A 27,315-nucleotide genomic window follows, 5' to 3' on the forward strand; every position below is an offset into this window, starting at 1 on the left:
AATAATTAGAGTTTGTTAAAGTTACTAATTTCACCTGTTGCAGTGTTAAGCCTTATCTATAGATACATCTACAAGGTTGTTTAGGACTAATAATAAAGGGGGATAAACTGTCGAAAACAAACTAGCAAACATGCTAAGATGCTTTAAAGAAAAGTCAGTGAAATCACTTTTTTAAGTTATTACTAAACTAGAGGCAACGAATCAGACAAAATCTTTATAAAGTCTTCAGTCATTAGTCAGTCGTGGTAAACAGGCTTAAAATAAACTCAAAATTCAGCAATGGAATAGAAAGCTCATTAGGGCACATCTAATTGGACCCCTGAATGCTTAGGACGCCCCCTGCGTCATGCCACCCCTAGCAGAGAGCCATACCACTCATATTAAAAGCCGCCAATGTTTCAGACGAGCCTTTTACAAATTATTTAATTAATAAGTTGGACAAATGAAATGAATTGCATGTAATACTTAATGAACAATTATTACAATTAAAACTGTTTAATTGTAGGTATTAGAATTAAAGGGCATCGAAGTACAACCCAATTAGAACCGGATACAATGCTGACATGAAAACTGGTTTTCTCTTGTGTACTCAAACTGAAATAGATTCTGCGCTTTTATCTTGAAAGAATAATTGTTGCCGTTTCCGGTTTGGTGCCCATGAATGACAGCGCCGTAAGCTGAGACGTCAGAGCTACGCACGGAAAGCAGCGCGTTTACTTTATCTGCCCTGATAATTTACAGATTTAACTTTCGCCTACTTCTCTCCTCCTGACCTCTGTTCATTTAAGAGTCTGCCGTAACGCTATGAAACGCACCAACAGCGTGAAGGTGACATGAATTAAATCATAAATTAAATTGCTCAGGTGTATGAAAACACAGTGATCGGATTAAAACAGCCTCCGACCTCTCCGGTCAGTTCATCCTCTTAATTGTTTTTACGGAAGTCGACGGCTGGCTAACGGTGGTGACAGAGGGTGTGTGTGTGTGTGTGTGTGTGTGTGTGTGTGTTGGCAACGCTCTTTGTTCCTGTTCTCTTCACTCAACCAGCTGGGCCGTGTTCAAGTGTACCATTATGCAATATTTACCAGCTCCGCCTGAGATCTGAGCAGCAACCTGTTTGGCTGGTTGTGCTGTCTCTCAGCACGCGGGCCTGTTTCAGCCAGGACCCAGCTGACTGCAGGCTCTATAAAAAGACACCAAGATGGCTCCTTCCATCAGCAGCAGCGGATAGTAATTAAACACACACAAAAAAAGGACAACACACCGTCTCCGGACTTGGTTTAAAACAGCATTTTTTTTTTCTTCCTCTCTTCAAAGCTGAAATTTAAATAATTAAATATCTTGCTTTGTTTTCACCTCTATAGTGAATAAGCCGACACTGCTCCCTAGTGGACATTTAATAAAATTGCGCGGTGGTAAACTTCCTGGTTTTTGTCCGATTCATACGGAGTCCCTTGGGGGACAATTCTTTGCAATGAATTTGTAAATACACTGATATACAGTTACGGTATGAAAGTATCAATTTAAAAACTGCACTATGTACACCTTGGAAGTGTTTTAGTGAAAAGGTGTTCATGCATTATTTGGTGCGGGAAACAGGTTGTGTGTTCATGTTTGTGTAATATATCTTCCTACTACAAATAAAAAGTAGTAGGAGACGGGACTGCACATGAAAACGGGTCCATCATGAAGCATACTACCAACTCGAAAAACACACAACCAAAACTGCCAGCAGATGGCGGTATTAGCCATGAAAATAGCTCTAAAATAATTTGGGGGGCTCTTTTCGGTACCACTTCACAATAAGGTTCCCCTCATAGATGGCTAATAGATGCGTTATATATTCATCTATCATTAATTTTTTTTATGCATTAAGTAAGGGTGAGAAGGATAATATATGCTAAAAAAAAAAATTACATTTACAAATGCTTATTGTGCTCACAAAGTAGTCTGAAATGGAAAACAAATTTGGCAAGTTACCAGGAGATTGTACCTTCTCATCTTTAAATAATACGAAAACAGTTAATTTGTAAAATGCTTGGAGATAATTTGTATATCTTAACTATTTACTAGCCTTTTACAAGGGGAGCCTCATTTTAAAGCAGTAGCCTGTTTCCTGTTCATGTTTTGGAGTAGGGATGTAAAGCCCATGTTTGATCTGTCTTGCCTTCATTTTGTGGTCCGTTTTTGTCTTAAAGATATAAAACTTTAATATATATGTAAAGTCTTACAAAAACTTTATATTGTAGCAGAACGACTTTCAATATTCAAGGTAACTTATTCAAGGTAACTCATAGACTGGTAAATACATTATTATTCAGATGGAACAAAATTTTACAAGGACCCAATATTACAGGCACATGTATGTTGACATGTGACAAAATACTTTGCGTTAACCTCTGACATAACAGGGTGGAATTTTTTTTTGCTTAAATCTGCGTTAAACCCTGGTCACTCATGGGACACTGCCATGCAAGCTTTATGCATTTCACTGCTTTAAAAAAAAAGAAAACAAAAAGGAATGTTGCTATGGTAATCAATTCCTTTGAAAGGAGTCGATTGATGCAGGGAAACAGGTTGCATTGAACAAATGGACTCGCACACATCGACCCGTTAAAGTTCAAGGAAGTCTGTGCCCATTTGACAATTTGTTGCATGACGCAAAACTTTGGATGGCTGTAGTTACTATATATTCAATAGTGAGTTATATTAAAATTACAACAAATTAATACACAGAAGACAGTTGAATAACTGAACAGAGAATTTATTTTGTGAAAATTGTTCACTTCTTTGCCGCCTCCTTTTGGAGCTTCATCACCTCATGCTTGATGATCTTGTTTCTCTGCACAAAAAAAAATTAAAAAAAATAGTGCACTGATTAATGTGCTGCTTCAAAATTATTAACTTCCACTGCACACGTTCAAACTAATAACTCATAGGATGCTTTTGGCTACCATCGCACAAACCAAGTTGGCAGCTTGTAGAAACCATCTTCTTTACCCGTTTTAAATTACACAACAGTTTTAAAACGTTTAAACTCATGCTAAATGTAAGTTTGACAGTTTACATAAAAACACATTGACAATATCAAAATCTTAGTGGAAATATTTAAAATAAAATTGGAATTCTGCTTTCAGAAACCATCTGATAAAAGCATTTTTAACAGATCATATCTATTACGTTGGAACATTTTACCGTATTTATGTTCTGAGGTACAGATTAAAACCAACAACTTGCTCCAATTCTTCATCAATCACTGCTTATGGATTCGATCATGAATTTGAACAGCCTAAATATGTATGTAGTGGCAGTACAAGGCTTTGAAACCACAATCAGGTGAGACAATTCAAAATGAATTCTTTTTAGTCCGATTTCATCGTTTTTGATTGCATTCACGACTCTGCTGTTGACGGTTTCGGAAATCTGCGTACCCAGACTGAGAAGAATCAGTTGCTTAGTGGTAATTTGCATAAATAATCTGGTTTATGAGCCCAAAGTGGAAACAAGAAATGGACTAAGGTTCCAGAAAAGTTCCAGGAAGTTCTGTAGAAATAGCATTCAGGACCTCAGTGTGAAAATGTGAGTCTTGTTGGGCTTTGTGTCACTAATCAGAACGTCCTGATCGAGGTGGCTCCTGTGTCTGTTGTACTCACCATCCTTTTGGCCTTCATCACCTTGTAGCGGTCAAAGTCAGACATCTTGGCCCTCTGTGAACATGAAGATTCAGAGGTCAGAGACAGAAACTCATTCTTCATGTCAAAACGTTTCTCTTTTCAAACACTCAAATTTCTAGAGTTTTCCATTTTTTTAAAGTACATATTTTGGCTTTTAACATGGAACCTGGAGAATCCTCCAAATGGTGGAAGCTGATCAGCAACATCACCTCACTTTAGCATCGTTAAACAACTCAAACTGACAATGTTCACATCAGTGGGATTAAACAAAATGTTAGCAGTTATTAGCCTATAAATTCACAAGACATCGTTGTTGTGTTGGATGCAGTTTTTTCAGATTAGTGACTTGTTTCTCCAGGTTTGGCCTGCTGGTGTGTAGACCTGTTAGATCTGTGGTTATTGTTAGTTGGGCAACATCATAATAGATGGTGTGTTCCAGTGCTTTCCAGATCTCATCTCAGCAAACTCGCAGTGAGGTGGACTTGTATAGCACACACACACGTAAAGCTGTACGCCATTTTCCACCACCCAGAGGAGGTTTTTACTTTTCCCAGCAAGTCGATGTATTTTTCTAACTATAGATTAGGAACCATTACCGATAAATTTACAGAATATCTATTGGGAAAAAAATAAAATAAAAATCCAAATGAATACTTTAACAAAACACCTGAGATTAACTCACTGTTAACTTTGATTTGGTAAAAAAAAAAAAGGAATGATGGACAACATTTATCGTCACGATAAATTACAATTAATGCCACTGAAACCTGTCCGTATTGTCTTTACTGTTAATTTTACTATTTTATTTCTGCTTTGGTCAATGATACCATTGACCAAAGCAATGAGATACATTTGAAAATACGACTAAATGCAGTTTCTATGGCAGCCTGTCACACTGGTTTATATGACTGGTGTGCTAAAGAAGCGCATTACACGTTTGTGTGTTTCTCAACATCGGTATTTGTGACTGACGACAAACAGTCAGTCATACAGTTACCCAAAAAAAGTAGTAATAAAAATCATTATTACAATAGTACCACATAAAATCATGATAAAACTTCAAGTCCATATCGACCACCCCTAATAATATTAAAACAAAAACAAACTTAAAAAAAAAAAAACAACAACAAACAAACAAGAAACAGATTGTGACATGACTTTTACCTTCTGTCTCGCCTCGATCTTCTTGGCCCAGCTGCTCTGAGACCACTTCTCGTTGACTTGGGCCTTCTCCCAGGCTCGCCTCACAAACTTCTGCCGGGCGCTGGAAACCGTCACACACTCATTAGGACACGCACAGAGTCTTTCTACGTTAAAGCATGTCAGACAGTGAAAAGGGGCCCCAAAAGCTACCTAAATTTATTCGGATGCCAAACGACAACCTGCTGAAGTTCTCATGAAAGGGTGACAAATAGTGCAGCTTAAAACTATAAAGCGAGACATGTAGCGCTGGCGAAGGCGATCGCGATGTTTTCACGAAACAAACTTCTACCACGACATTCCCAGAGAAGCCCGCGGACACAGAACGTAAATGTCTGGTGGAAGACAAGTAAAGATGCAGTCACCGTAATCTCCTGCAGCCTTTGCAAAACAAAGCTGACATGTAGTCGAATCTCATTTTCCTCGGCACCTAAATGACCGAATCTTTTCATCTAAAGTAGAGAGGTGTCTGAGCTCACCTGTGAGGAACTTTGATGACGTAGTCAGTGAGCTGCATGCACTTGAAGGGCATGGCTTGCCTCTTCACTCCTGTGCAGGGACCGTCGACAAGCGCCTGGAAAGTGCAAAGGCAAGTTGCAGTTGATCAAACTCTAGCTCTGCTGCCCCCCCCCGGTCAATAATACAAAATCCAACAATTACTTACCCTGTTTTGGTCAATAACATCTATAATGGCCACCAGCTTGCCAGCATGGGGACCAAAAGATATGTAGGCGACACGGCCGATCTCTACAAAGCGTTTGAACACCTACAGAAAAAATAAGAAGGCAGACATAACTCAATCTGAGAGTAACCGGCTGCATGAAAATAAATCAACTTCTTATATCGTGACAAGCAGACAATGATATTAAAATGCGAGTATAACAGCACTGTACAGCTTAGCTGACGTCGCTAATGCATCGTTTCTAACGCTTAGCAAAATACAACTGAGAACCTTAAAATAAGTAACAACACAACACGAAAACACACGCTTAGTGAAACTGAAGTTATAAATGCATAAATAGTGTATTTCAGTCGATCACCGGGTAGCTTCGGGCCTACACGGCCTGACAGACCACGTTGTGTTGCGGCTAGTAGCCGACAACACGCTTCGACAAGGCAACAAAACCCACCACAAACTAACCAGGCTTTTTATAACGTGTCAATTTTAGGTTTATAAGGGTCTCAGTAAAGCGTGTGGAAACTTCAGCGATGTGAGGGCCTCTAAATGAGACGAAATTCAAGTTAAAATTTCTCCGACTCTCATGGCGAACTCACCATGGTGGCAGTCCGGGAGCAGAAAGGACGTCACAGCTTCCGCTCTGCGCTCATACGACTTCCCTTCGCTACACGCATGCGCAGTGAACTAATCACGAAGTCAGAGACAATAAAGCATTTATAAATATGTACACGCACCGTGACTGTCAACTATAATTGAAAATAGGAAACTAATAACAAAACTGTCATCTTGGTGAATTTAATATGTTATTTACGCCCTTGAACGGCTTAAACAACATATGGTTGCATAATACTTTTGTTGCCTTCATGGGATATAAGACGATTCCAACGTCAGCTAAAACTGCTGAACTCAAACCTAAATAGGGTGTTACAAACCAAGGGGTTGATGCCTACAGTGAAGTGGGGAATAGTTTCTAAGTCAAAGGGTTTCGTCAAAATAGCGAGCGTCTTCGCTAACACAACGTCAAATTGAACAAGAGTGTTGGTGTTTACAATATTCCGTCAGTCCCTAAAGGCAGCATGAAGGTGTGGCGAAACAGATAAAAGTCCGGAAGTTCATTTCCAGCAACAAGACGAACGAGGCAGCTGCTCTCAAGCTAACAAGTCTAATTTGTTGACATTCTTAACAACTACTTGTTAAAGGTATGTAGACGGTCTTATTTTAAACTCATTTGTGATTATTTTAATTCCGTTAAGCTACTGTTAAGTTACATTTCGAAATATTTTACTTACCGAAAACATAAGGAGGTGAAAAATAACATTTTTAAAGTAAGAATGCCCAAATGTGATGTTTTAGGTACATCTGAGATATATTGTTAAAAGAATAAAAGCGGAAAGTCGGAAGGTTTTTAAGGCTTCCAACTACAGAAAGTGAAAACAAAGATGGCGTTTTAAGGTTTGTTGCGCAGCTGAAATTTTCTAAGCGTTTTTTTTTCATACAGAATGTTTCCATATTATTGATAATGAAAAAAACATTTGTTCAAATATTTCATAATCAAACGCAGACACATTAAAGGTAGCTAAGATGGAATAAAAATTTTATTTTGTTTTTCCTCAACCCTCTTCACACTGTTTCATAATAAATGTAATTATAAATAAACGATAGAAGAAGAATATACTTGATACCTTTTTCTCCTATAATTTCCGGAAAAAATGGCTGCAAATACTTGTACATGTTGTTTTATCGTTATTTAATTCCCATAAAATGTATCTTGTATTTGCCGTGAGCGCTTGAAAGCCGCAGTCACATTCCTCTTACGCAGACAAATAAAGCTGATTAGGTTCAGAATCTTATGCTGTTAAAAAAGGACTTTTACTGTTTGTTAATTTTATATTTTCTCTGAAGAACTTTTTTTTGTTTGTGTTATTGTAGATTTGTTTCTACTGACTGTTACGATTTTATATAACACTTAAAAGTTAAATTTGCTAAGACTAACATGGCTACTTTCAGAGCTGTTTTAATTAGAATTGAAGTCACTCTGAGTTCATAATTTGATTAAGTTATTCTTCATTCTTAATGTATTTATGGTGTTTCTGTTTACAATGTTCCGTCAGCCCCTGAAAGCAGCACGAAGGTGTGGAGAAAGCGATCCCAGCGCTGAAGTTCATTTTCAGCAACAGGAAGATCGAGGTTGGTGCTCTCAAGGTAACAGGTTTAATTTATACAAACATGCCCAAATGGATTTATTACTCTTATTTCCATTAGTTTAAATCGATGCAGAAATACTGACAATAACACACTTACAAAATAAATCCAAAGTTTGTGTGTGTGTTTGAAATATGGTATTAAAGCCAGTGTTTCCCAACTCTGTTCCTCAAGGCACACTGCCCTGCATGTTTTAGGTATTTCCTTGCTTCAGTCCAGCTGATTTCAATTGATGACTGATTAACAGGCCTTTGTTGAACTGCAATCAGTTGAATCAGGCACATAAAGCAGGGAAACCTCTAAAGCATGTAGGACACTGTGCCTTGAGGACCAGTGTTGGGGAAACACTGATTAAAGCAAAAATACTCTTGTTTTTTGTTCAAAGATACTATCATTATGAAATAATTTTACAAAGTCTATTGAAATTGGCCTATTTTTTATTTTTATTTTTCATCAAATTATCTTTGTCTGTATTTTATGTATATCCATATTTGAAGAATATTTATTTATTTTTGTTTGTTGTTTAAATTGACAGAAAGCCAGAATGGCAGAGTGTAAAATGTAAGTACCAGTTTTCTCTTAAACTTGAGGCTTTGTAAACTGACATGAAAATCTGTCAGTGTGACTTTAGTGGTGAGTCTGAGTCAGTCTGAAAAATATTCCACCACAGCCGTCCCTGAGAGGTCATCAGGATTTATTTTAACATGTTACTTTTACAAATAACTTTTTCAAGATTCAGCAGTTATTTTTGTTATTTAGTTTATTTGGTGTAATGGGTTAAATCTTGTGAAAGGTAATTATTCAGTGTGTTTGCCTTTGGATAAATAAGTAGAAAAGTGAAAACACACTTTTTGGCACTAGATGATGTGTGGAGAATATCATGACAGTTGGCCGTTGATAGTATTGGAACAATAGACTCAAGTTTTAAGATTTCTTCTAAATGTGTTTTTGAATATGAATTGCGAAGAACTTATCTAGTGGAATTAGATTTACAGAGTAAGCTTGAAGGAGAAAGCCCAGAAATATGGCAGGAGTTCTGTGAGTAGAACCATGGTTCCTGTGTGTTGATGAAGTACGGCATTTAATTAGAAGCAGTCTTGGTTCTTCATTTGGAGATGTTCCGGGGACGTCAATCTGGAAAGAAGCCTCTTGCATAACTGATGACGAGAAACACGATCTGACCTGAATAAAGTCCTCAGGATAACCCCAGGATGGGATTGAAATAAATTCTGAAGATGATGCCAGACTGACCCCGTATCAGCTGGGACCTAACCCCGCTCTGGGAATCTGTTGCGCTTTTCATGGCTGAAATGTTGTGGACTCAAGTCGTTTTGGCTCTTCTTCTTCTACAAGGTACAGAGGTGAAATAAAAGGACCTACCGGCTCTTCACACCTGAAAGCTAAATGGATTTTGAATATTTGCACTACACTGTTCCAAAAATACAAGCCGATGACAGAGTGTCTGAAAAGTTAAAGAAGATAAGCGAATTCTTGTGCTGACAAGTTCTAGTGGATCACAAACCCTGGGTTTCATAAGGAGTGAGAAAATGTAAAGGATCAAGTGACAACATGAGGGATCAAACGATGGATCAGTCTCCTGGAGGATGAAGATGAATCAAATTCTTTTGGACTATGTACCATAAGGTCTGGCTCAGTTTGCTCATTTTCCATATCATAATTTTGCTCACTTACTGCAACTTGGATTAACATGTTCTTGTTTGTTGCAAAGACTTTAGCTAATATATATTGTACATGTATAGCAATAAAAAATTGATTTTGTTTGTTTTTTTATGGGTTTCACAGTTGCATTTTGTACTACGATTTTTAAAGTTGAACAGCGGAAAATAGTTTTTTTTTCCACAATAAAAAATCTATGGGGTATTGTTGAGGGAAGGATGAGTTACCAGGCCCAATAACATAGATGCACATTTTTAAAGTCTTGTTCAGGGACACATCGACCTACAATGGAAGGAATCTGGAATTGAACCAAAACCTTCAAATTTCAAGACGACTACTTTAGCCTCTGAACCAGGAGCATCAACCAAGTGTGCATAGAAATGAATATACTTTTGATAAGTCTAACATTTCTGTCTTAATTGGTCCCATGTGATATTCTTTTATAAGACATCATTTTGGGATTTCATTTTCATTAAATACTGGCAACCTTGGTCTCACCATGCTGTTGTGAGCATAATCAGTTTCTTTTTTAAACTGTAAAACTCCACTGATGGAACCTCATTGTTCTACAATGTGACAATAATAAAAATATTTGTATGTATATTTTTTTGTTTAGTAGTGGCTGCAACTCCATGTAGATATAAAATGTGGTAAATACTTATGATATTTTTCTATTGGACTTGAGAAGATCTCTTTTGGGATGGACATTTATTGGAACTGCTTTTACAAAGGCCAGCGTTGGACAAGCTATATGCAAGCACAAAATCACTGTCCTCAGAGCAACTTAAAGTGCCCAGCCAACCTACCCTAACATACATATTGGATGTTGGGAAGAAGCTGGAGTACCTGGTGAGAACCCACACATGGACTGGGAGAGCATGAAGACTCCATACAGGAAGGCCCCTTGCTTCAATAGTTGTTAAATAACCTTCAGAATGTGAATTAAGAAAGAAGCTGTGGAATTTCCTGGGATGATGATCCACTCATACAAAGCGGATGATGTTCGTCTAAGGACTCTGTTTCCACTGGAGCAGATGGAAGAAGAGAGAGAAGGATAAAACCCAAACTCCAGATGCCATTCCTGTGTTGTAGATTATCTCTGAATAAACTCATAGAATCTGAAGCCTAAGGGTCAAACATCATTTTTGGAAAAAAAAAAAAAAGTCTGTTAGTGATGCTACTTCTAAGCAGAACAGATAAAAATTAAAGTTGGTTTTTCATTATTTAAATTGAGAGAAAAAGTGTGAAATGTATAATACAGACTCAAACAAGATGCTTTGATGAGGCTGGTTGTGTTATTTGTAACATGTTTTTTGAGGGATTTTTTTGTATCTCAGATTAAAATCGCCCAATCTCCAACGACGCCACGGAGAAAGAGGTAGGGCTCTACTGTATTTGAAAATGATTTTTTTTTTTTTTCTTCACAAATTCCTGATGTCTGTGATGTCCTTCAGTTCCAGGTTATCTGACAGGGTCACAGATTGTGTCTGAAAATAGAGGCAAAGAAATGCCTCTGCCTTGTCCAGTTGGAGCCAAACTGACCGTTGGACCAGTGGAGGACACAGAGTACAATGACAGCCCTGAAGTGGTGAACGCATGGGGAAAGTTTTATCTTCCCGAAATAACAAAGATGGAGGTTATCGGCTATGTGGAGGGAACAGCATACCCATGTGACCAGCTTGTCCTGATGACCTGTGAGGACCAGAAGGTGTACGGCTTTGATGGAGACGAGCTGCATCTGGTGGCTTTATCCCTGAGAGAGGTGTTAGAAGAGGGAGTAAACTATCCTGCATTACAAAGTTATTACTATGGGGAGCCTTTTGAGGACATGGTGAGTGATTGACTGTGAATGTGTGAACATTTATCCTGAATGCCAGCCTGGGATCCCTAACGATGTGTTTTATGCTCAGACCACAGAGGACTGGGCGGAGGTTGAGCAGGGCCCTCTGGGGAAGAAGTTGGAAGAGGAGCATCGTAAACTGGTGGCTTCTCACAAATCCGCTTTCCTGAAGAATCTCAAAAACATCAGCCAGAGTTCGGTGTCCGTTCAAGGTGGGCGTAAGAATAAGTGGTGAAACATGAAATATTTTCATATATTTAAAACTTGGAGCTGTCTTTCTTTAGTTAGCCCAACTTGAGGCATGAAAGTACTGTGTGTTGCATCTCTAAATACGACCAACAGTCTTAGACTGAAACTGACCAGTAAATGATACTGGACCCTCCTACAGATGTGAGACCGACTTTTAGGTTCAGTTGGATTCATAAAAAGCAGTGGAGCTCTTCATAGTACTGGGGTAAGCCCAGCATAGTGATTATTTTCTATTCTCTTCCCTGCAGGTGCCATCAGCACAATGGCAACATCCTCCCCAAAAGCAACATGACTCAGTTGCAGAAAGGTGGAACGTGACTAAGTTTTTGTCATTCATGCAATGACAAAAATTGTTCCTACTCTATGGAACAATCTACTTTTCCAAATTAGATCTGCCCACAACCTGGATCATTTTAAATCGCTTCTTAAAACTCATTTTTATTCTTTGGCATTTATTTGAAGTAGTGTTTTGATACTCTGTTTTTACCAATTTGTGTTGTTCTTGTAAAGCACTTTGGAGCAGTTTTACACCTGTTTTTAAAGTGCTATATAAATAAATTTAATAAATTTGACATTGACATTGCAGCTCAAGGTTTCAAAACACAACTAAGCGTTTGAAGTTATTTTGTTCCTCTATGGATGTCTTGCATGATTTTGAGAATTATGGCATGTGTTATTAAATAATAAATAACATAAACCTTCTGGTGTTTTCTTCCTCTCAGCAGAACAGCTGGGAACCAATCAGATATGTCTAGTGAATAAATTATCTGCACAATCTAAGACTGTAATTATTCCTGCCTGACTCAGGCAGAGCTGCTACAGTCCTGTCTGTAATAATTTTGCCTAAGTGATTACCTCGATCAATTAGGTAATCTGATCTGGAACCTGCAATTACATCATCTGCTCAGGAACCAGCTGGTAATTGTTTATAATATTGCAGTATAATACAGTATTGCGATCTTAGACGCTAAATAATTTTTCAGAAACACCTCAACATTAACCCTAATTTATTTAGTTTAGTTTATTCTTAAACACATTTAAACAGTTTTGAGGCTTAAAACCTGGCTGTTAAATTTATGTTAATTTTTAGCGCACCTCAGAAACTGTTGTCATATAGACTGAAACTTGTTTTTAAAACTTGTTTTAACGGCATCAGCTGTCAATGTGAAAATACCAATTCAAGTATGAAAAAGGGGAATTTCTGTATGAGGATTTGTAGTGGTGTGAAAAAGTGTTTGCACACTTACTGATTTCCTTTTTTTTTCAGGATTATCACATCTTTTTTTCATATCAAATATTAAAAACAACATAAACACAAAATGCAGTTGTCAAATTATGGTGTTTATTGTTGAAGATAGAAATCTGAACCCACATGGCCCTGTGTGAAAAAGTGATTGCCCCCCACTGTTAAAACATGACTGTGGTTTATCACACCAAAGCATAATTATTGCCACACCTGTTCTCAATCACATCACTTGAAAGGGACCTGTCTGATAAAGTGAAGTACAGTGATCCCTCGTTTTTCGTAGGAGTTACGTTGCAAAATGAACCCGTGATAAGCGAAATCCGCGAAGTAGGAACCTTTATTTTTTTAACAATTATACAATGAAATACTCCATAATACATTTTAAACAAAGAACAAAACCTTTTTCTTACAGGGCCAAGCATTTTTTTTAACAAATCAAAGTACTGTATACACGTTTTTCTTTTACAAATAACTACTATAGCCTACTGAAAAATAATTTTAATCATCAATACGAAGTGAAGGCTTCAAATTGCGGAGATCAGCGCCGCCCCACCGCGACCCGAGTCATTGGATTAGAACGGGGGAAAAAATCATTATGAAAAAAAAATGCAAAGTGCAGTTGGACAAATAGTGACTCACCTGTATTTCACTGCTCCTCCTGACTCCGCGCTGTCGCGTTTTTGTCTTCTAAAGCCCGCGGTGCAGGTGTGTTTGTTGAGAAGAACATAGTTATCGGTAGTTGTTGTCGCTTTTTTTTTCTTCTGGGCAAAACGATTCTTGAAATTGCAAGAGAATTTGCAAACTTAAATTTGGCAAACTGTTTTAAGTACGTGTACATATTAAACCGCAACGTTGTAGACGCACAGGTAAAGAAGAAGCGGAGAGACTGTTTAGCCAATCAGAATGCAGAACACAATGCACGATGCAAATCCGTGAAGCAGCGAGACCGTGAAAGGTGAACTGCGAAATAGCGAGGGTTCACTGTACACCAAAAGATCGACTTCATGAAATTTAGACATTCTGAAGAAATTCAGCAACAATGAGGAATAAAGAAATTGAGATTGATCAGTTTGGAAAGGGTTATAAAGTGATTTCTAAAGCTGTGAGACTCCAGCGAATCACAGCGACGGTTCATTATCCACAAGTGGCGAAAACATGGAGCAGTGGTGAACTTCCTAGGAGGGACTGACCAACCAAAATTACCCCAAGAGCTCAGCGATGACTCATCTAAAACATCAGAAAACATGCCACAACAACATCCAAGGAACAGCAGGCTTCACGTAAGGTCAGAGGTCATGCCTAGGCAATAAGAAAGAGGCTGGGTCTCAGTATTCCCAGAGCACATCTTGATAATCCCGAAAATATTCCATGAACTGACCAGACAAAAGATGCGAGTCTCCTTTTACACCTGGAAAAGGTGTAAAAGGAGACTCCCCTCAAGGGCCTAGATTGCCCACTCCTGACCTGGAGGAAAATATCTAGCCATCTGTTCGTGACCTCAAGCTGAAACAAAGTTGGATTCTGCAGCAGGACATTGATCCAAAACACACCAGCAAGTCCACCTCTGAATGGCTGAAGAAAAACAAAGACATTAGAGTGGCCCAGTCAAAGTCCTGAAATAAAGAAGGGGGAAACATTTCTTCACACCTATCAATGGGCAGTCAATGAATGAGTGACCATTGAAAGACATTTCTTGTATATCAATGGACTCATTGATGATGGACAATAAATTTTGCATTAGAGTTCATGGAAATCAAACTCAGGGATTTTAGTTGATGTAAAACGTTGTTGAACAGCAACTTCTTGCTAACGTTTGTCTAAATATATGAAGGAAAAATGAGTCTGTAAGTTTTTTTTTTTTGTTTGTTTTTTTTAAAAAAAGGCATATTGAAGAGATTTCCACAGAACATAACATTTTTGGCTGCTATGTTTCCACTCTATTTCCACATGAAATGAAGAGCTCCACATACCGTATTTTCCGTACTATAAAGTGTGCCTAAAAACCTTCAATTTTCTCAAAAGCCGACAGTGAGCCTTATAATCCGGTGCACCTTATAGTGCAGAAAATACAGTAATTGGATTGCCAACATAGACTAGCTTGTTGGCAAAACAGGTCTCGCAACTACGGTAAAGGTTTTCTCATTTAGTTACAAAAAGTGGTGTTGGAGCGGCCATAAGTAGGTGTGATCTAGAACCTTTTGGGTTGCTGAATATTTTTTTCTGTTCTTTGGTCTTCAGTTTTCTACTTTAGCTTTGTTTGCACAATACAACACAAAAACATTCTCTTTCCATCCACATCGTACACCGACGTCTCGAATGAGGTTACCAATATGTTTGAAATTCAAGTTGTACTTGAAGTTTGATTCAATAAAAGTTTTTAAAGATGTTTTACACAGTCTTTCCCTTTAGGTTCGAGCTGAGATGCAGATCAAATTCAAAGTTTGCAATAAACACCAACAAAAATGCAGTTCTGGTCAGAAATTTTGCAGCCAGTCTAGAAAATGGAGATTTGTATTTTTTTAGGACTTTTAATTCTCTATTATAACTATTCTTTATCAGGGATGGAACGATTATGTTGTAGAGCAAATAACTTAAATACAAGGATTCTGTGCACAAGTTTAACTTTTAGTGAATTCTCCCTAATTCAAACATGGTCAAGATATGTTAAACATTTATTTAATTCTGTGGGCATAAGTGTGGTCCTGTGTGCATTAGGAACGAAAAGATAAACTTCTTATAGTCATTCAACCCTGGAACAAGAAGAGTTCATAATAAAATCATTAGAGCAACATCAAATTCTAACATCATATTTGTGTGTATGCAAACTTTGATCAAATACTTTCTGTTTACTCATGAACAGACATGCCTGTGGTGAAGCCTTCATGCTTCTTCCTCTTTAAAACCAGATGGGTTGGTCACACAAACATAGTCTGATTTTACGTCACACAAAGGAAACTAGATCTGTTGAGTCAAGGGGAAGGGCTTAACTTTTCTGTCAGTTTCATTTACTTGGAAGCTACGATGGTAAGCAGATGTACTTGTGTGTGATTATTTTTGCTGTTACCATTAGATTTATCTTTAACATATATTTATAGATCTTAATACATTTCTAGTCGTAGTAATCATCAATAAAATGTGCTTTTTAATGTAACATATTAATTCAATTGTTTCACATTTACAGGATCCTGAGGAGCAACGGAGGTAAGTCAGTTTATAGAAATACAAGAACTGATCCCTGATTTTTCATATTTCTTAATTGTATTCTGCTTATTATTAATGTAGAGCGCAATTTCAGGCCAACATAAGAGCAGAGTTCAAAAGAAATGCTTTCCTACTTATTAATGAAATGGTGGAAATGGCTTCACACAATCAAGACACTTCACAACTAGTGGATGAGGTGTGTATGATTGTGGTATGATGCTTCACACACATTCACTTAGTGTTTCTCATGCATGTACTAAATTAACTTTTTTATGTTTTTCTTTTTTTCACTCTCTAGATTCTTCATAGCATCTTCTTTTTGGGGGAAATTAACCGTCCAAAGATTTCTCCCAGAGAAATTTTTGATGCTGATGTTGACATGGTTGATGACTTACAGAAAAAGTATCCGGAGCCTTTCACACGTTATTCCTCTCGTCTACCAAGACGGAGTCCATTTTCATGTGTGCTGGACATGGTGAGATATATTTATTTGGTACAATCATTCATACACTGTGTCATTGTACAACACCTCCCCCCACTTCCCTCTCTTCTCTCTCAGTCTCTACTTCCTCTTCTGAGAGGGTAGATGTACTATCCACCATATTGGTGCGTTTGCATTGGCTAGCACTATTGCTGTGCTTGTTTCATTGGTTTAAGTTTAAGTTGTTCAACAATCTATCTCCAAAAAAGGCATTGATCATCTCTGCTCTCCTGTTAGTTCCCCCCTTTTCACCTAACCTTTCACCTACCATCTACCTCCAACACAACCAGTGATCTTTAATTGCAGTTACATGTTTTACACCATTTCAAGTTAAATGTTAAAATCACATCCATGCCCTTTTTTAGTTTCTTTGATTTAGCATGAATTTATAATTTTATCATAACCATAACTTATTAGTTACTCTTATTACAATCTTAATGCGAGTTATTACAGATGTTTTCTGAAAAGAAACCAAGAATAATCTATTATTGTAATCATTTGATACCAAAGTTACAGTTACTTGTTTTCCTTTTATGTGTTCCCACAAGTGTGAGTGTAAGTATTCTTGCAACTAAACCAATATTAATAGAAGTATTTTACTTTGAATCTTATCCAAATACTCAAAATGTTTAGACTTCATTCTTTAAAACTTTAATGTTTTGTAATAAGGAATAGTCTCAACTATTTTTATACATCTGCAGGCTGGAAACTTACTTCCTCATTTTTCAGGAAACCTGCTCTTCCTGTTTCATGACTCTCTCTCTCTGACTATGATTTCTTATGATTAGATAGAAAAAAGAAGTAGAATTAAAGCAAAGTTTGCAGGAAACAAAATCAACACACACAACCAGATTGATTTTATTGAGGTTTAAGTCTACCGTTGGGTCTAGATGTCACTTGTGTGATTAATTTTAAAGGTAACTTTATTTATTGTTACTGTTAATTCAAATCTCCAGCATGGGGATGTGGGATGATTTTCTTGACAAATGCTTTGCAAAATAATTTATGCCCCTACAATTTTTCAAGGTTTTGTGATTTTACAGCCACAGAGGTCAATGTGACAGACTGACAGTGAGTGGTGAACAATTGTGAAGTGGAATAAAAATGACATGAAAGAACCATTTTTACAATGAAACATGAAGGTTTTAGTGCGTGTTTGTACTCTGGCCCCTTTACTCTCCTATTGTTTGTGTTTTGAAGTATGATGATGACATGTTAATAGTTTTTTACAGTACAGGTAGAGGTGCAGCAAACATGTGAAAGAAGCTGCCACAGTCACCAAAATCGATTTTTTTTCACAAATAGAAATCTATCAAAGTTCAATCTATCAACCAATCAAGTTTATTTGTATAACACATTTCAGCAGTAAGGCGGTTCAAAGTGCTTTAAATTATATAAACACAAAGATTTAGAATAATTTAAAGGAACTTAGTGTTTACTGTTTTGAGCTCACATTTATTGAAAAGTGAACTCAATGTATCCTCAAAAATGATCCTACTGGAGAAATAATTTCAGCTTTTGTCTCATTATGCTTGTTTTATCGCAGGTTGTTCATCTGAAAGGTCAAGAACATGAGGATGATATTAGAGAAACCCTGCAGAAACTCGTCCAAGAGTTGAAGCCGAGGCGCAGACGTCGCAAACCGATGTTGTGTTCCTCTTCAATCTGCATCTCTGCTGGCAAAAGAACAAATTCAGTGAGACACTATGGAGTCTCCATGTCCACCACTGATTCTAATAGCAAAATCATGATTGCTGCATCCTGCCTTAGCTTCTGGGAGGCACATGTAGCTCATGCAGTGAGCTCATGCTACTATCCTGTAGAAAATAGTACAGCAGACTTTGATGTAACCATCCAACTTTCAGATGTCATATGTAAAGCCTTTGACCTTATAAGCAGAGGAGAAAAAAGTCCCTGCCTTTTTTGTAGAAATATGTTTGGCTTGACCTCAGATACACAGGACTTACAGACACCGAAATGGCCTTATGGCAACTGCGCCGAAGCTGAAAGTTTGAGTAACTTGCTTAGAGAGGAAGAAGTTAGAATACAAAGAAATGGAAACTGGACAGAAGAAAACCAGGAAAGGGTTAAAAATGGTGTTAGGAATGAGCTTGGAAGACAACTGAACCACCTTCACTTTGAATGGGACAACCAGTTCTACAAAGAGCAATAGCTGAAAATGATGGTGAGGAAGAACCTCTGCCGGAATAGGCTTTTACAAGACGAAGAGCAGATATTAACAATGACTCAACTGTAAAGTCGCAAACATCTGAGAGAGGTCAACAGTTGGGAACGGGAAATCATTTTTAATCTTTTCTGCAAATTGCAAAGCATAAAATCTTTGGGGAAAAACAATTATTGTGGTTAAAAATGTCATTTAGTGTGCCTTCCATGCTGTTGGAATAATTTTAAGCTTTATTATCATTTATTTGTTTTACATTGTCTTATTTTATCATCTTTTTATTTACCTTTGTATTTACATTTTAATGGTGCGCTTTAAGTGTTTTGAAGTGTTTGCAGAAAAGGAAGCTGTGAGAAGCAGCCTGCTGAGGAGTGAAAAAGAGGGTGCGATGAACGAGACGTTCCAGAGCTCATTATCCAGAGGAACTGCAAACTGATATTCTTATCTTATGAAATATGCTTTTGAAGGTTGTATAGTTAAGTTCTGTGCATTTGAGTGTGCAGCTGTGCTTTGCTCCCCATACCTTTAGAGCTGCATGCTGTGATGTAACGAGGGCGTTCCTAATTATAATAAAAGCAGGAAGGGGGCTCAGTTGAAGCTTCAGAACATAGGCCAAAATCTGTAACTGGGTTTTGACTGTGTCCTCCCTGCAGGTAAAACCAAATTCTGACTCTTGTTCTCTTCTTTGTGTCTGTGTTCAGGTATGGAAACCTAATACATGCTTTGCCTCTCATTATGGCAAATCACTTTCAATGGCCATGTCTCTCTGAGCCACATTTATCTTTTTGCTGTATGGCTCTTCACTGTATAATCAAGTTGTGTCTCTGCACTGTTACTTGTATTTCGTACACTGTGTCAAGTTATCTTTTCATGTATTTCCTTTGATTTATTCTGTCCTAAAGCACTTTGGAACAATGTTATTGTAAGAAGAGCTTTGTTGGTTAGTAATAACTATTTATGTGGCAAAGTCATGCATATTATTAAAAATCCAAGAAATGTTTTACAATTCAGTTCTTTGGTCTCATAATCAATGCTACAGTGACTCCATGCTATGTATGGAGTGAAAATAGTCTCAAATTACCTGCGCGTGTGTGTAAAAATATCAGTGCGTGCGTAATACTGGATTTCTAACTCTTGTAAGCGTCTTTGTGTGTAACTTTGGATAGTTGTAGCTGTGAAACATGATTTGTAAACCGTGAAAAGAAAATTTGTGCGGAACTCCGGGTTTTTGTAAATATGTGGTCACAAATATGAAAAAAATTACAAATACAAAATAAAAGTTCACACACAATTACAATTTCTACAAAAGTTCAATTTCTGCACACAAACTTTAACTACAACCTCACAAGCCTTCTCCAATGCCTACAAATGTTAAATAAGTACACACAAGTTGCCTGGTACACACACATAAAACTGCATTTACGGAAAGTGAAGAGGGAAAATTGGAAAATGGTAAATGAATGAGGAAAATAAGGAAATTAAAAAAGAACCGGCAGAAATGTCCCCTCCATTTTGTGGTGATGGCGGTAGTCTTTGAGATTTGGCTGTTACCACTAGGGCTGAAACGATTCCTCAAATAATTCGAGTATCGGTACCTCAAATATTAAAATTCCTCGAGGAAAATGTACCTGACTCGAAGCTTCATTAATTTATGTTTTATTATTTTGCGCACCGTGTTCCTGTCAGGAAGTGGTGTAGAGGTGGTGAGGCAGACTCTTTAGTCCCAGGTAAAGATGAAAATGATGGTGGTTTAATAAAGAAAATCCAAAACTCCAAACATAAACAGTCCTACAACCAGGCGGCACAGAAGAGCGGAAGCCAGGGCCCAACGCCGGTAGCAACTGGCAACACAAAAGGACAAAGAAGATGAACTAAGGACACACTGACAGATGAAACGCCAAAATGAGACGAGGACCCGACGAGGGACACAGGTGGGATTAAATACACAAGAGGAAATGAGACACACCGGGAATCAATCAAGGAGAAGATAGGACAACAAGGAGACTCAGGGACAAAGAAAAACTCAAATCATGACAGTTCCGGCCGGGACATTACTTGTGTTGCACTGAGCTCTGACTTCCGCCTCTGAGTTGCTAAGTGTTAGCAGCGTAACGTCCAATTTTCAAGTTCGGCCCATGGGGATTTTATTGATTGATGATAATGCCTGGGTTTTCATCATTTTGGGGGACCAATAAGCATCCTTAAAATGACTGGCGCGATGCCTGGAGTACGGCAGCCTTTCACCTGTGGGAGCTGCTGGGCGGGAAGAGCGAAGAGCTGTGGGAGTATTTATACAGGATAGACTGAACACGGCGGACAGCTGAGTAGCTGATGCTTACAGTGTAAGTGTAGCTTTACGGACGAACTGCACAATAAATTTTATATCATCCCGGTCTCAACAAACAGGTGGCGAAAATCATTGTGGTGGTACATTGCTGGTAGATGAGTGTCTGACTGTGGCAAATGAAGGTGCCGTAAATATCCTGGACTGCTCCCCCCGTTCTTACTTTTGTCTGTCCCCTGGTCTATTTCCTCCCCTCCACCCCCATCTTACGTTCGTTCGTTCACCTGCCCCCCACCACCACCCCAAGACCCCCCACTCCAGGGGCAAGGTGAGAGTTCATCTATTAAACTGACTGAAGATGAATACATAAACTAAAAGCTGGAGCACAGACATTTTGTATAAGTGTATTTGTGAGCCTGCCTCTTTATTGTTAAATTGAATATAATTTAAGATTTTTGTATTACTTCAGGTTAACTTAGAAAGTGAGCTATTATTGTTACAGGTCAGTTTACCAAATTACAAAAAAGTAACTGTTAGAGATGCTCAAAATTGAAAAATTGGACTGATATTGATATCCGATAGTAAAACCGGTGTTATGCCAAATTTACTAGTATTTTATTTTATTTTTTATTCGATTACTCGATTAATTGTAAGAATAATTGATAGATTACTCAATTACTAAAATATTCGTTTACAACAGCCCTAGTTACCACTGAGTTAGAGGTTCATTAAACTTTGTCCCTGGTTGAGATATTGACCACTGAAATAGTGGAAAATATCTCTTCCTTTTAGTTTTTGATATATTTGTGTACTTGGTTTTAGTTATTTATTTGTTATTTATTTATTAATAAAGGTTATAGTCTTTAACTGGTGGTGCCTTCACCATGGCGGTTACCCAGGCCGGCATGCGGAGGCACCACAGTGTTCGCTTTTTACCTTGTTCATCTAGGACACAAGATTGAGAATGATATTTAAAAAATCCTGCAGGAACATGTCGAAGAAAGACTTCTGTGTTGGAATCCACCATCTCATGGCAACAATAAAGTTACAGTGAGGCACAGTGGAGTAATGTGACGATCCCCTCCTGTCCAGTAGGTGTCTCTAGTCCACTACATGTTTTTTCTTTTGTTTCGTTTCAGGAAGCAGGTAGATGGGCTGTTTGCATCTCAGCTTCCGCGTTCAGGGAAAAGCGGCTCAATTGTTTCCGATCTATTGAAAATGTCATTGTACACTGGGTGTTTGCAGGGTTTGTCCAAGGTAACAATTAATGATGTACATCGATCCGAAGCCCCAACAAGTAAGCTGGAGAAAGGTTTTAAGATGTTCGCCTCATTATACATTCAGAGATACGAAGGTGAGTTTTACTTTCTTTAAACTTTGTGGCTAACATTAGCTTTAGCTTATGCTAGTAGGCAATATTCTCGGACATTTTCTTGTAAAAATGTGCTATTTAAGTATCTAAACATTTTTCATCTATTCTAACGGACAATGTTTTTACCTTGTTTTCAAGTATATTACGTGCGTTTATTGTCGTTAGTGTCAGAGACCAAGTAACGGGGGATTTTACGGTTCAGGCTTTTTGCTTCAGAAGCCTGACAACAAGCCCATAGCTTAACAGTAGAGCAGCTCTGGTTCAGCTGACTGTTCAGGTTCAGAGTAGTTGCTTTTAGAAAAATATGGTCGTGTTCATTAAGGTCTCTGTCTTATTTTGTCTTATTAGTTTAGCATGCTTCTTGTGAAGCAGGACGGTGTTTACAGCAGCGTGTAAAGGCGGATCAGTTGCTCAGCTGTCTGGCTCTGGTCTGCTCTCTCGTTCCCGCACTGGGCAGCTGATAAATACTAACATTCAGTCTGTCACTGGCCTGCTTGGTTGGACTTCGGACCAAAGAGGTCTCGAGGACCGACTTTGGGCGCCCCTGTTGTAGAGCGTTGACACTTACTGATTTAGGATTTTAATTTGACAGGCTAAATGACGAAGCTGAAGTTGGTTTCCGATTGCAGCTTTTGATTCGGGAAATGGCGATACCACCTAATTTTTCACTGCCTTCTGCATCTTTCATCTACTATAGCTAAAAATATGCAACACAGAGTCTATTCAAACCTGGACCAGATTGTTCTTAGCCAATAGCAGAATAAACCTCGTTCATACTTAGGACCCACCGAAGATGTCATTGTTCTCAGCAATCAAAACTGAGCTAAAATAAATCAGGAAGCATAACCAAAGATTGAGAATTGTAACCAAAGATTTATGATATGCACAAAAAAAGTTTATGTTTTGCAATTAACTTTTTTCCGCCATGAGAAAAAAAAGTTTTTAGACAGAACGTTTACATGTGAAAAAATATTTCATTACGTTTCCAAAAGACTTTTTTTTGTTTGTTTGATTGAAAAACATTGAGATAAATTGACCTCCATATATTTCTATGCTTAACTCAGGGGTAACTTGACTCACAATTCAGTTATCTGGTTGATATTTCCTGTCCTGAAACCAAAAACCTCCAGGATTACAGAGTCAGGTGGTTTAGAATAAATGTTTTCTACTCAGAACTTTTTAACTCTGCTCTTTGAAATGGGGCCCAGCAGTCTGGTCAAGGTTTCACAAAGAAAGCTGCCTTTGTGAAACCTGCGATGTCTTTGCATCACAGGTACAAAGCTGCAGATGCAGCTTCCTTTGTGAACCGCAGTTTGACTCACATCACTCAGAGCATCTGTCTTTAAATGTTTGTGCATTATTCCTGAAAAATAACCATTGAGGTTAAAGTACTGTAGAAGACATTCCGCAATTTTTCAGCATAACTTAATGTGTCAATTTACTCATACAAATCGACTCCAATAATGTATTTATTTATTGACGATATTTTGGAAAAGGTTAGCATTTCTAGTAGCTGTTAGTAGTTTTGTATCTTAAACTTCTGGTACCATCTGCCACAGGATGTTTGGCATCAATCATGCAGGACTTCCTACCTGCCCAGTGGAGATTTTATACTTTATTCATTACATCATGTGGTTTAGTTATCCCTGATACTGAGTCTTTTGTAACATGTCTCAAAATGTCTGTGTCTAGAAGAAATTAGGGATGCAACATTATAACAATTTGGGTCAATATTGATAACCGATATAATAATGCTGCTATGGTAGATAACAGGTATTGGTGCATATCTCCAGCGTCATCAGGCCAAGGTGGGATACACGTTGGACAGGTCACCAGTCCATCACAGGACAACACAGAGACAGAAAGGACAAACAACCACACATCCACACTCATATTGAATTTAGAGAGACCAATTAATGTAACAGCCATCAGGTTAATTGGTTCCAATGGACCAACTAAACAAATTTAAAAACATCACTCTGTGTTTGCAGCCTGATCTTTGTGCCTATTAATAGTTTGCAGCCTCACAGTAACTGCCACTTCAGCTTATCTTTTGGTTATTTTGGTTTGTTTTCCATAGTGGAAGAAGTAAGACCATTAAAATCTGTCATTTGCTCAGATTCTAGTTCTTCATTAGTCAGTTTGCAAAATAATCAGTCAGACAGTGAACCAGATATATTAATTGAAATACAACAAACACTTTATAGAATCAATATGATGGGGCTAACAGTAAATTTCATATGGGTTCCACCACATCATAAAATTACGGGAAATGATTTCTAAGGAGAGTACCAATCAGGTAAAGATAGATGTTAATGTTAGTTTTAGTATAACAGAAATAAAGGGTATAATTAAACAAAAAACAAAACAGAGGTGGTAAAAGTTATGGGTACAAGAAAAGAAAGGAACACGGTTTTAAATAATCCAAAAGAGAATTGGACAAATGAAAAGAACGGAAAAAAACAGGAGAGAAGAGATAATTATTTCATGACTTCGAATCGGACACACTGGATTGAATAGATCATTATTTTTGATAGGGAAACATCAGACAGGGAAATATGACTGCAGGAAAGATGAGACAATAGAACATGTTATTTTGTGTTATAGAGAAACAAGTTAATTAGGAACTTTAGTAATATGAAAATGAAATTTGACATTGTTGATTTACTGCAAAAGGATTCAGGAAACAGAGGATACCAGGCTATATTTTATTTTTTAAAACAGTGTAAGTTGTATAAAAGGGTATAGGGTTGTTTTATGTCATGTGATCCACACTTCTTACCGGTTAGTGGTGGTAATGCTCACCTAACGTTTCTTGTCAACCGCTAATAAATTTCAAGAAGAAGCCAAAACTCCAAGCATTTTGCAGACTGAACTGTCTTTTAAAAGTAAATTATTCTAACCTTTTCTTTAATGTTTTTCTAAAAATACTTTTGTGGTTTTAATTTAGGTGACAAAGACTGAGGATGGCAGTGGCTACATTCAGCACGAGGAAAAAATGTCTTGATTTTGTCTAAGTAAATCTTTTCTCTGCTGTTTGCTCTGCAGATACTGGCTAATGTTGTAGGGGCTCCTAAGCAGAACATAATTTAGGGGCCCCTGTATAGAAGTATATATTTCATAAATGTAATGCCTATGAATAGAAAGTTTGCAGCTTCATAATAACACTACCGGTGCTGCTAATTTTGTAAATATTTTCGGTTTCTTTTCTCTTTTCTTGTGTGCCACAAGCCAGTCGATAAGCTCAAGTTACAGGAGTGCTTGACAGCAAAAGGTTATCCGAATCTTTACCATAAATAATGTTATTTCTTGGCTGTACCCCTATTAGTTTTATTATAAACATGTCCTCTACATCTTATCCATTTATACTGCAAACTCCAAATACTTGGGTAAGGTATCAGAGTTTGTTGATAACAGAAACCAGCGTTCTTCCTTAATGAAGCCACCTGGTTCCATTCTGAGGATATGAATTCTTGAAGACACAGAGATAAACCTGAAGAGGTGGAAGGTTGGGGGATGTTTTACCTCCCTGAGGAGGTGAACATGAAGATACGTCATGTCCGTCCAACGAGCAATATTGATGACGTGCGAGGACAGAAAGTTGTACGCCTACGATGGAGAGGAGCTACATGTCGTGGCCCTAAACCTGCAGACGCTGGAATATGGGGAAATCAAGTATCCGTCAACAGAGAGCTACTACAATGGTCAGGCCTTTGAAGACATGGTGAGAAGAGGTTTTCTGACAATCTGCTGCTGATTTACTGACAGTTTCTGGTTCTCGCTTTGTTTATTTCCCATTTTTCTTGCAGACTGAGGAGGACTGGGTCAAGGTTAAGAAGGGAGATGTGGGGGCGTACAGGTTAGCGCGACCCATGTTTGGAGGCCTTGAGTCCTCGACGTGGGCGTCGCGGGTTCGACTCCTGGACCCGGCGACATTTGCCACGTCTTCCCCCCTCTCCTGTCAGCCTACTTTTGTATAAGGGACACTAGAGGCCACAAAAAGACACCCTGGAGGGGAAATAAATAAATAAAAAATTAAAAAAAAAAAAAAGAAGGGAGATGTGGGGAGAAAGTTGGATCAAGAGCATAAGAAACTGGTGGAAGCAAACAAGGCATTGTTCTTGGAGAGCCTAAAAATCACAAAAATAAGTATTTATCCAAAGGTGGATACATATGAAGATTCCAGCTAATGAATGAAGTCTCCCTGTATCAAAAATGAGAGGTTATGCTTTTTAAATTCATGCTGGAGCCAAATAATGATCATCTGTCATGTCAAGTATAGGTGTTACATCCCCAAGGCAGTCTAGGAGTATCGGAGGGGGGCTGTAACAATAGATAAACCAGGGGAAATGAAGAGACAAAACCAGGAGGGTACAGTTAAAGTTTTATTCTTCGAGAATAATCTGAAGAAGTCTTAAAGGCCCTCTCTTCTACCAAGAGGGAGTCTATTTTCATGTGTGCTGGACATGGTGAGATATTCGTATTTATTTGGTACAGTCTTTTATACACTGTGTCATTGTGCTACACCTCCCCCCACTTCCCTCTCTACTCTCTCAGTCTCTACTTCCTCTTCTGAGAGGGTAGATGTACTAGCCACCCTATTGGTTGTTCAACAATCTATCTCCAAATAAGGCATTGATCATCTCTGCTCTCCTGTTAGTTCCCCCCTTTTCACCTAACCTTTCACCTACCATCTACCTCCAACACAACCAGTGATCTTTAATTGCAGTTACATGTTTTACATCATTTCAAGTTAAAATCACATCCATACCTTTTTTTAGTGTCTTTGATTTAGCATGCATTTATAACTTTATCATAACCATAACTTATTAGTTACTCTTATCATAATCGTAATGTGAGTTATTACAGATGTTTTCTGAAAAGAAACCAAGAATAATCTATTATTGTAATCATTTGATACCAAAGTTACAGTTACTTGTTTTCCTTTTATGTGTTCCCACAAGTGTGAGTGTAAGTATTCTTGCAAGTAAACCAATATTAATAGAAGTATTTTACTTTGAATCTTAT

The 27,315-nt window shown here is 37.9% G+C and overlaps 3 protein-coding genes across 6 annotated transcripts; 2 read left to right on the top strand and 1 right to left on the bottom strand.

The window, feature by feature from the left end:
- Positions 1–2,746: 2,746 nt before the first annotated feature.
- Positions 2,747–6,866, bottom strand: rpl14 (ribosomal protein L14). 2 transcript variants are annotated; one of them, XM_032581565.1, is made up of 6 exons: positions 6,843–6,866; positions 5,539–5,640; positions 5,354–5,448; positions 4,839–4,938; positions 3,654–3,707; positions 2,747–2,842 (listed from the first exon to the last, which is right to left on the bottom strand). In XM_032581565.1, the coding sequence occupies exons 1-6, from the start codon at positions 6,849–6,851 to the stop codon at positions 2,783–2,785; spliced, it is 420 nt and encodes a 139-aa protein (XP_032437456.1). In that variant the 5' UTR covers positions 6,852–6,866; the 3' UTR covers positions 2,747–2,782. The 2 variants fall into 2 exon arrangements, with proteins under 2 accessions (XP_032437456.1, XP_032437458.1); XM_032581567.1 differs by lacking the exon at positions 6,843–6,866 and adding an exon at positions 6,150–6,243.
- On the top strand, positions 6,620–12,223 carry LOC116731731 (uncharacterized). 3 transcript variants are annotated; one of them, XM_032581564.1, is made up of 7 exons: positions 6,620–6,752; positions 7,665–7,755; positions 8,291–8,316; positions 10,770–10,810; positions 10,887–11,263; positions 11,343–11,484; positions 11,770–12,223. In XM_032581564.1, exons 3-7 carry the CDS (start codon positions 8,300–8,302, stop codon positions 11,811–11,813), a joined length of 621 nt encoding a protein of 206 aa, XP_032437455.1. In that variant the 5' UTR covers positions 6,620–6,752; positions 7,665–7,755; positions 8,291–8,299; the 3' UTR covers positions 11,814–12,223. The 3 variants fall into 3 exon arrangements, with proteins under 3 accessions (XP_032437455.1, XP_032437453.1, XP_032437454.1); XM_032581562.1 differs by having other exon boundaries at positions 11,343–11,471; positions 11,768–12,223; XM_032581563.1 differs by having other exon boundaries at positions 7,665–7,740; positions 11,343–11,471; positions 11,768–12,223.
- Positions 12,224–15,549: 3,326 nt separating this feature from the next.
- On the top strand, positions 15,550–19,295 carry LOC116731730 (uncharacterized). Its single transcript, XM_032581561.1, has 5 exons — positions 15,550–15,791; positions 15,949–15,968; positions 16,050–16,164; positions 16,267–16,443; positions 17,996–19,295. Exons 1-5 carry the CDS (start codon positions 15,789–15,791, stop codon positions 18,620–18,622), a joined length of 942 nt encoding a protein of 313 aa, XP_032437452.1. The 5' UTR covers positions 15,550–15,788; the 3' UTR covers positions 18,623–19,295.
- The last annotated feature ends 8,020 nt before the right edge of the window (positions 19,296–27,315 follow it).

Source organism: Xiphophorus hellerii, chromosome 13, assembly GCF_003331165.1.
Source record: "Xiphophorus hellerii strain 12219 chromosome 13, Xiphophorus_hellerii-4.1, whole genome shotgun sequence".
Classification (NCBI taxonomy): Eukaryota; Metazoa; Chordata; class Actinopteri; order Cyprinodontiformes; family Poeciliidae; genus Xiphophorus; species Xiphophorus hellerii.